The 9,213-nt window shown below is 42.5% G+C and overlaps 1 protein-coding gene across 1 annotated transcript; it reads right to left on the bottom strand.

Moving 5' to 3' along the window:
• Positions 1 to 745: 745 nt before the first annotated feature.
• On the bottom strand, positions 746 to 5,385 carry CAPSL (calcyphosine-like). Its single transcript, XM_009329448.1, has 4 exons — positions 5,249 to 5,385; positions 4,220 to 4,397; positions 3,120 to 3,329; positions 746 to 879 (listed from the first exon to the last, which is right to left on the bottom strand). The coding sequence occupies exons 1-4, from the start codon at positions 5,383 to 5,385 to the stop codon at positions 778 to 780; spliced, it is 627 nt and encodes a 208-aa protein (XP_009327723.1). The 3' UTR covers positions 746 to 777.
• Positions 5,386 to 9,213: the final 3,828 nt, after the last annotated feature.

Raw genomic sequence — 9,213 nt, 5'->3', positions numbered from 1 at the left:
GTGAGATGACCTCACAGTACAAAAAGAAAGAAATCAAAGGGGAGAAAAAAGCTATAAGCAGGCCCACAGAGGTTTGAAACAAGGCATGCACAGGAAAGATGCCTGTATGCTGAGCTGTAAACCAGGGAGAAAACAGGGCTTTAAAGAGCGTTTTGCATTTATTCCGGTCCGTATCTCCCCTTCTTGATTTGTTTCTCCCTCCAGCCTCCTCGCACTGGGAACTCACATGTCCCCAGCAGCGAGCTGAGCAGTTGCTCCATCCCACAAGTGAGACCCAAGAAGCCAAGAGATGCTGCAGTGCTACAGGTGAGAGGACTACGTGACCCTCCTGGGACAGTCTTCCTCACGTCTATAGCAGTCTGCCCCAGACCACCACCCTTCCAGAATATTTCAGTTTCCTCCTCTTGTATCTTCTGTCTAACAGAGCTGTATCTAACACTGGAGGAGGGGATACATTCAGGAGGCACAGGGACCTACTGCAGATGTCTGAGAAGAAAGGAGCAGCTCGTCTCAGAAAAGACAAGACATGTCAGGGATGCAGGGAGAAAAGGGACAGACCTGCAGAGTGGCTGGATGCCAGATCTGCTCTCTGATTATGCTCCGATCCCCTGAGGCTGAGCCTACCAAAACATCTGGGAATTATTTCTGCAGATTGACTGTAATTGGCACAGTTACTAGAGGCTGCTATTATGGAAAATGAGCATGGTGTTGTGCATACACTTAATCATGGGAACCTACACAAGGTGGAAGTAAAGTCTTGCTCCTTTAATCATATGATCAGAGTTTCCAAGCATTCTTCATCATGATGATAAAATAGACATCTGTGTCTATTGAAGCGCTGACTCCTGCATAGTAGTTCATGAATTCTTCTGTTGTGACCTGAGACAGAAGGATTTAAAATAGGAAAATGAACCTTTATTTTTTTTAATGCCATAAGTCAAAACCACACATTAAGAAGAACTCTAAATGAAACTTAACAACTGCTATTTCATGTTGTTGCTAATGAAAAGGAATCCAACAGGAAGAATGAAGACACTGAAAATTTGCCTGAGTTCACTTCTTTGCTAGAAATAAGAGCTCTTGTCCTCCAGGAACACTTGCATGGAAATGAAACATGAGTTAAACTAACCTTACCAGGAACTGAAGTTAAAAGCAGTGCTGACCAAGAAGACAAATGTTTTAATACATTGTTTTCCAGGGATGCTGTAATCTGGTTCTTTGCATTATTATTAATAAAAGTGGATGGGGTTTCTGGTGCAACCCAGAGACAGCTAGGAGATTTATATCCATTCACTAGAGAGAAAATACCATTGCTCTAAACAGGTCTCACTTAAAGAATTGAGGTTCTTTCAAATACCTAAGACTTTTGAATATCTTTCATGGGTATTTTCAGGTTGAATCAGTTTTAAAATGACCATTAAAAAAAAAAAATCAGATTAGCCGATACAAACAGTGCCTGTCTCTTGTGATGCCTTAACTCTTGAACTGTATAGGTCATTCTTTGAATAAACATCACATAGAAAAATATTTGCTCCTACTGCGTTGTGCATTTGAGAGCTAAGTAAAAGGTGACAACTGGGAGAAGTGAACGCTGTAGACTGTCCTACCATCAGAAACCGATTACAAGCTTCGCTGACCCTGCCTATTTCAGAGGCACCCAGCAAGATCACGGTGAAAAGGACCTTTCTAGCAGATGCTTAGCCTTGAGGCATTTCTGCTAAAAACATTTTAGGTGTTCAGCTCATACCAGTGTCATTAGTGATCTCGGACTCCGGCACAGGAAAGTCATAGTCAGTTCCCAGAAGGAACTGCAATCAGGTGGGCTAACATCAGGGTTGCTGAACAAGAGGTGGGTGCTCAGAGTAACTTTTCTATAAGCTCAATCACTGCAGCGTTTATGAGGTAAAAGGCACTGAACTTGTCAAGGATCATTTTGGGGATTCATTTAATTTATGACCTCAGCACAAAAAGCAGGAACATTTTGCTTGAGGTTTGCTAGATGTCATCACTGCTGCAGAGAAGGAAGGGGACAACTCACGTAACTGGTACTCTGAGGATGACACAACAGAAAAAGGGATGAAATTCAGCTCTACCAAGTGCAAAGTCATGCCCAAGTGAAATAAAAACCATCTCCTCTCTACAGACTGAGAGCCTGCCTGTTGGAAATAAAGCAAGTGGAGGATTTGGATGTAGTAGCCAGCTGTAAGACAGGTAGGAGTCACCAGTGTAGTGTAGCCATGAAAACCAAGGTGCAACCTCTAAAGTGTGAGGCGTTAAAGACATTCCACAAAGAGGTGATGATCTAGTTCATTATTATGAACAGCTCAGATTGAGAGTATCACCATGTGACCAGTGGAGATCCACGATTGCTCTGAGTTGGTCAGACACATGTAAGTTCAGACCAAAGAAGTTGGCAGACACATAACAACAGGGGAAACAAAGCATGCTTGGCTCAGAGATGGTTACAAAGCGGATGCATAAGAAGTCCATCACAGAAGGTGCCCAGGCTTTGCACCTGCACCAGAAAGTCAAGGCGGAGGGCCAGAAGGGCTCCCAGCCCTGCCTCAGCTAGTGCCCCTCAGGGCACATGGTTGGTGACAGCCCCCCCAACCCCACCCTCCCTCCAACTCTCTGTGGAAAAATCTGTCTCCATTATGGACTGATTTCCAAGTCAAGTGTCTCAGTAATTACACACACTGGAGAAGTGCGTACTGTAAAGTACTTCGCATATTAGGGAACCTGCTTTTGAACTGGATCCTGGTATATATCCTCCTAAGAAGTGAAAAATCCTCCAATTTATGTGGATCTTGAAAATCAGCAATCGCATGGGTTAGTCTGAAGATATAGAGTAACCTATGAAAGTAAAGCATCAAGGCTATAAGCCTGTAAATGCAATCTCACGTCTACCCTTGCACCTCCTGCAGAGCCCCTTTGCCTCCGAATGCATAAGCAAGCTGCACCGAGAGTCCGACGCAGAGGTTATACATCCATTTTACTGTCCCCCATGAATGTGATGCAAATGCATGTTTGGTACTGCAATCGCTCTCACATTTGATAATTTAAGCCAAATGCTGAGTCAGATGGTGATTTCATGGCTTGACATTAGATGTTTCACTTACCTTCCCATCTTTGTCATAGGGTGAATCAAAATTATCTAGAAAGGCCCTAAAAACTTGATCTTCTGTCCAGTCTCCATTTTGGTATTTGGGATGATGCTTTGCATTATACACGCCCCGTAAGTCTTCAATTGTTATGACACCATCTCCAGTCTTATCTAACTTCCTAAATGCCTGCATGATGATCTCTTTTCTTGCATTCGACATGGGAGGCTGTAAAGAAATATTAACAGAATCATTTTATTTCTGCCAACTACTTGCCCAGTTCTAAATTCAAGTAACTGCTGTTGTTAATAGTAAACCTATTTCAAGGCACTTGGGACAACAAACTGACAGTCTACACTGTCCATGAACTAGGAAGGGCGATCACCAAAAAAGCAGTGTGATCGAGATTATTCAGTGTCTGTCAATACGATAGTAAATGGACAATAAGAGAGAAAATGCTACCTAGAACACTTTTCTATTCTACCCATTGTAAATATTTCTAACAAGAAATTACTAATTACTCTAAGCACTAATTATTTTTTTTCTTAATTGTTTAGACTTCAGCAGAGCAAAGAGGCTCCAACCAAAATCAGTCACACTGTGGTTGATTAGAGAATGCCACCACTGGATTAGTTCATGTTATAAGGAGATGCATCATAAAATGACAGGCAAAGAAGTGAGATTAATGGGCTGAACCACATAGGTACCTGGACGACAATATAGGAATTTAGGTACCTAAATCAAGGCAGCAATTAATAAAAAAAATCACAACCATTTATTTGCAACTAAACTATTCTATTCTATTCTATTCTATTCTATTCTATTCTATTCTATTCTATTCGAGAGGAGCCTTACGCCTTGCCAGTAAATTGCAGAGACATGTTGGCTTCTGAGCTCTCTCATCCACAGAGGTGTTGTTTAGGGTGATTTTCTCCTTTAGCATATTTAGATGGAAATAGAATATTTTAACTTCTCAAGAGTTACTGAGTTTTTAAATAGAGCTGTAGACTTTGCTAATTACTAAGGTGAACAGAAGTGCTGTGTTTCGTGTTCAGCTAATGACAAATCAAGGGTTTTTCTCCATTTAATGTAGTAATAGTATAAATTCCCAGACTTACTCTCAGTGTAACAAGAAATTCATCAAAATCAATTGTTCCACTGCCATCTTTATCAAATATCCGGAAAATCTCTTGTGCTTCTTCCTTGTCTATCATCATAGCATAATCATTTAATCCTTTCACAAACTCTTTGAAATCAAGGGTCCTGCTGTTGTCATCATCCATAATCCGAAATACTCTGTGAAAAATGTGCAATTTGAGGAGAATGCACAGGAAAACTTGGAAAATGCTGCGGCGGTTTAAGCGCAGAGCCAGAGCACAAGGACACCTTACTGAGATAACATTTCCCCCTTTTTTCTCTTCTGAGAAAAAAAAAACAGAAGAGGGAGGAAAAAAAAAAACCAACAACCCCCCCCACACACTTATTGACAGCAGAGATGACTTGCTTAGGTAGGGTGCCTGAATATTACACAGCTGAAGTTAAATGAGGTGAAGGCTGCCTTAACTGAAGGAGTCTTCCTATTCAGTACACACTGAGCCGTCTGAAAGTTGGGCATGTAGATGAAGTTCCAGCTGGTCACCTAGGATCCCTCTGTGGTTTACGGGGCCTGGGAGGGAGTTTCAGGGTGTGATGCAGCTCCCCTTTCCTAGGAGTGGGGTGACCCACACTCTCAGGGTGACTGCAGAAGGAGTCTAGACACCTCCCATAAACTAGACAGCTAATAGACCATTACATACAAGGGAATCACACCCCAAAGGAAAGGAAGCACAAAATCCCCAGTATTGAAATACTTAAGTCAATTATAGAAAATACCAGAGAGAGAGGTATGTTTTATGTTCCCCCTCTCTCCCTGGCAGGAATTGTTCTGGGTCTCAAGGAAGCACCTTCCTCTGAGGGATTCACAGTCTTTGGTCCTTCAACAGGCCAGCAGGTCAGTCCTGTCTCCTAAAACACAGGAGCCCCAAGCCCAGGCTCTGTGGGTTGTGGCATTTGCATTGGAACCAGGAAACTCAAGTTTTGGTCCCTGCTTAGCCTATGAGCAGCTAAAAATATTAGGCTGGATAATGGATTTGATTTCTTAGACTCACCTGCCAAGTCCTTTGATGCCTGCAGATCCCCTTGCTAAACACTGCAGGCGAAGTCTTTCTACGGGGTCGGTGGTTTTGGACAGGTTTCTTTTGGCCTGGATTGCCATCTCTCGGTCATGCCTTGCTGTGCCCGGCATCTGGAAGACCAAAGTGCTTGTACGGTGTGGATTCACATGCACAAGGCAGAGTGCTGTAACCTGCCTTAGTATATGGAGCATCCCAAATTCCTCACTTGCAAGGTGCTGGCACCTCTCTCGTGAGGACTCATTTTGACCCTCTATTTCCTTTTCCTTATATCCTTCTATCAGAAGGGGAAATTGCCAATATGGGCCACCAACCCTGAAAGGAGAGCTTAGCCAGCCACCCTGTGATTAACCCAGATGCAAATATGAAAGTGTGGGAATTTGCTGCCTACAGTGTACGAACACAGTGAAAACTGGTGGACGCAGCCAGGAGAGCACTGCTGCCTCCGCACCATCAGCAACCCTGCTGAGCCTCCTCAGCCTGGCCAGGTTTGCAGTTAGCATTTGCCCACAGGTAGAGCTGTGACAGCAAAAAATGTCCTGGGTGAGGACTTTTCCTTACGTTTGCTTTTGTTCCATGTAGTCCTAATTCTCCAGAGCAGGGCTTTCTCCCATTGCACGTCTAAGCAACGGTGATCACCCCGAGACCTGACCTCGCCTACAGATGACACCTTGTGCTATTTTAACACAACTGCAGAACAAATTAATACCTTAAACTTGCACAGCATTTAGCACCCCAGGATTTCAGGACTTTGCCAACAGTCACATAAGCCTTCCAGCTTCCCTCAGAGGAAGACAGTGGGATAAAAAGTGGGAAAACCAGCCCGTGGACTTGCAGCACTGCAACAGCACCACCAAGAGCAGCACGCCCGGGTTGGCAGAGGGTCGCTCCTTCTCCCACAGAGATTATTTGTGCCTATTGCTAAAAGTACTAGGGCTGCCCATTCCCGTACTGACATTTTAGGGGCACATGCTTAGGGCCAGGACTGCCACTCCCTAGCCTGGCTGCTGGGTCTGCAGATCATGAAGGCCCTCAAAATATTTTCCAGCCTTTAAAGCATCACAGGACTGGGGCATGAAAGAGTCACAGAAGGGCTGGGCTGAGTTACAGCAGAGCTCTTGACTCGGAGGGCACCTGGTGGTCTGCTGAGGGTGCTCTGGGATAGGGAGATGAAGAAGATGGGCGGCCCTGTGAGGCATCATCGGTGCACGTTGCCCTTCCAATCTCATTGTCATTGCACGTGCAGAAGTGTGAATTGAATCGATCAGAGAAAACTGAGAAACGTGGAATTAAACTGTTTCATCTTAACTACTCCACTCCTGTCTACAGAGCATTGTCTACGGCAGCTGGTAAGGTCACGTGTGCTTCAGACAACACCAGCTGGGCTTGGAAAAACAGAAAAATAAAATGTTTTTGTTCCCCCAAAATGGTTTCAGTACTAGCTTATTGTAGAAGTCTAGCGTGGTAGAAAAGAGACCATTTCAGTTTTTGCTTCAGCCAGAATGAGCAAAGTTCTTCTGGGAACTCATTAACGAGTGACCAGAAAGACCTTACAGCTATGTGAGATGAACAGTCAAAAATGTTTTCTGCAAACAATGACCTGTTCTTAAGAGGAGATGTTTAGCTGGCAAGAATATAAAATACAATGAGGTTACGTAAACACAGTTTGCACTGTGTTTATAATTATGTAATTTACATAATATAATTATGTACTATAGCTTACGTATCTATAATGCCTATGCATCTATATGTAGAGTGCTTAATGCATGCATAGCACTGTGCAGTATGCCTCTATACTATGTTATGTATTTATATAGATCTATAAATACGGAGACTGATTGATGACATCACTTGTTTCCACTGCACGCTGCAAAAACCTACACAAACACACACCATGCAAAGAGTGTAGTAGCTCTTTGCCTCATGTTCAGTGGAGACATTTCCAGTATACTGCAATGCGCATCAAATAATCATTGCAGAGAGATTCATGAATTGAAGCTGGGGAGGGATCATCTGATATAGTATGTATTATGATTTCTTGTATCTCAATAAAAGCCCCTGAAACTGGCCAATCCTCAGTTATCTGTGCAGTAAGTACAAAGTTTGCTTCTACACCTACAAGCATTTGTAGCTGAGAACTCACCATCTCTAGGCTACGTTGTTCCAGTATTGAATCATTTGCTTTTTAAAATACATTCTTTGTTTCTAGCCTGAATTTCCCCGATCATTATATGCTGTTTTACTTTCTTTTACTAGATTAAAGAACTACCTGTTAAAAATTTGTCCAGATGCAAACACTTGAAGGTCCCTTTTAAACCCTCTTTGGCTAAGTAATTAGACACAGCTTAGGACTCTTGCTACAAAATGAGTTCACTGATGTTGGATAATTCTGCTGTTGTTCCTGAACTTTTCCAGTTTTTTCCAGTGTTCCTTTTAAAGTGGGACAGAGCACTCTAAATCTCACTAATGCCATAGGCAGAGATATTCTCATTTTTTTTCCCATGTATCAGGGTTAAAAACACTAATAGTAAATATTTCTGCTGCTCTTTGTAAATCTCCATTTGCTGTAATGTTCAATAACAAAATCACCAACACTGTGTTGTTATTTAAAACTCAGCAATTAAAGTCTGTTTGTAAAGTGATTGCATTTACACATTACACTAAAGCCTCTTAAACATGACCTGGCTTCCTGTGTCACACAGCAGTATGCATCTGAGAATCCTTTCTATACATTCAATAAATACAGAAAACCAGTTAAATATAAACACTACTACATGCAAGCCTGGTCCATAGTAACATGTCTACCACTTCCCTATTTCAGTTGGCTGCTCTTTTAAGCTAGAGATAAACCCTTCCTAGGCTGTTAAAAGACTATGCTGCATTGTAAGAAAACGGATTCTGAATCAGAGCAAGGACAGAGGAATCACAGCAGTTCACATGCTCCCTCCTCTCCTTTCGTTTTGCTTTTGCCCCTTTTTGGATAATGTGAAGTAATTAAAGATACAGTCAGGATTTGCTGAATATAACAGTTCTCTGTATATCTTACAAATGTGTTATGTATTAATACAAGAAAAGGTCATAACCATAATTTTGCATGTTTTTAATTCTTATATCTCTTCCAAGATCATCAGATGTCTCCCATGGTGAAATGGAAAAGGGGCTGGTTAATTTAATTCTGAACGCTAGAGGGTTTTGTTTTGCATAACAGCCTGGGCTATGAGCAATTACAATACCCCATGTTCTCAGTATTGTGTGTTTCTGTAGGCAGTGTTGTGTTGTGCAGGCTGAACAGAAATGATTGCATTTCTTCTTAACAAATACAAAACCTGAAATTTTGGGTTGGGTTTTTCCAGAAGAACCTTAGGCTGTTCAGCAACCAGATCCCTTTACATCCCTCTAACCCTGAGGCTTAAACCTGGAGAGTCAGGTTTAATCTAAGCTCAGCACCATTCGTTTATACATTATTCTTCAGCTGAGCCCAAGAGCCTCCCGTGAAAATCCTGAAAAACACCCCAGTGTGGAAGGCAGAAACCCGTACAAGCCTCTGGATTATCGTAGGCTCCTGAAAGCCCCTGTCCTGGCCAAACGCATGAGTCACACACTACGCCTGAGCAGAAGATCTCGGAGTCTGGGAATAGATTAAGTGGCCTAAACCAATTGCACCCATTTGGTTTATTCCTAATAATGTCATTAAATTATTAAGAGCATCAAAACTGCATGAGTATTTGGCAACCATCTAAACACCTTCTTAAAAATCTGGCTTCCCAGCCCCACTGACCCCCCTGTAGCAGCCTCCCCTCTGCCTCTCCACCATCCCCAGCATCATCCGGCTCCCACCATCTGGCAGGTGGGGCGTTACTACTCTTGCTATTTTGCATTTTTTCTTCTTTTTTTGCAAAATATATACAAGGATATATGTATATAAAAAAAAACCTAGTCTT

The sequence above is a fragment of the Pygoscelis adeliae genome, unplaced genomic scaffold (genome assembly GCF_000699105.1).
Source record: "Pygoscelis adeliae isolate BGI_AS28 unplaced genomic scaffold, ASM69910v1 Scaffold47, whole genome shotgun sequence".
Lineage (NCBI taxonomy): Eukaryota > Metazoa > Chordata > Aves > Sphenisciformes > Spheniscidae > Pygoscelis > Pygoscelis adeliae.
This window is presented reverse-complemented; position numbering and strand designations above follow the sequence as displayed.

Excerpts from the sequence above, each read along its gene's own strand:
- CAPSL (XM_009329448.1), bottom strand. The coding sequence starts at position 5,385 with ATGCCGGGCACAGCAAGGCATGACCGAGAGATGGCAATCCAGGCCAAA. Across the intron at positions 4,398-5,248 it reads GGCATCAAAGGACTTGGCAG|AGTATTTCGGATTATGGATG; the intron begins GTGAGTCTAAGA and ends CATTTTTCACAG. Across the intron at positions 880-3,119 it reads CCTATGACAAAGATGGGAAG|GTCACAACAGAAGAATTCAT; the intron begins GTAAGTGAAACA and ends CTTCTGTCTCAG.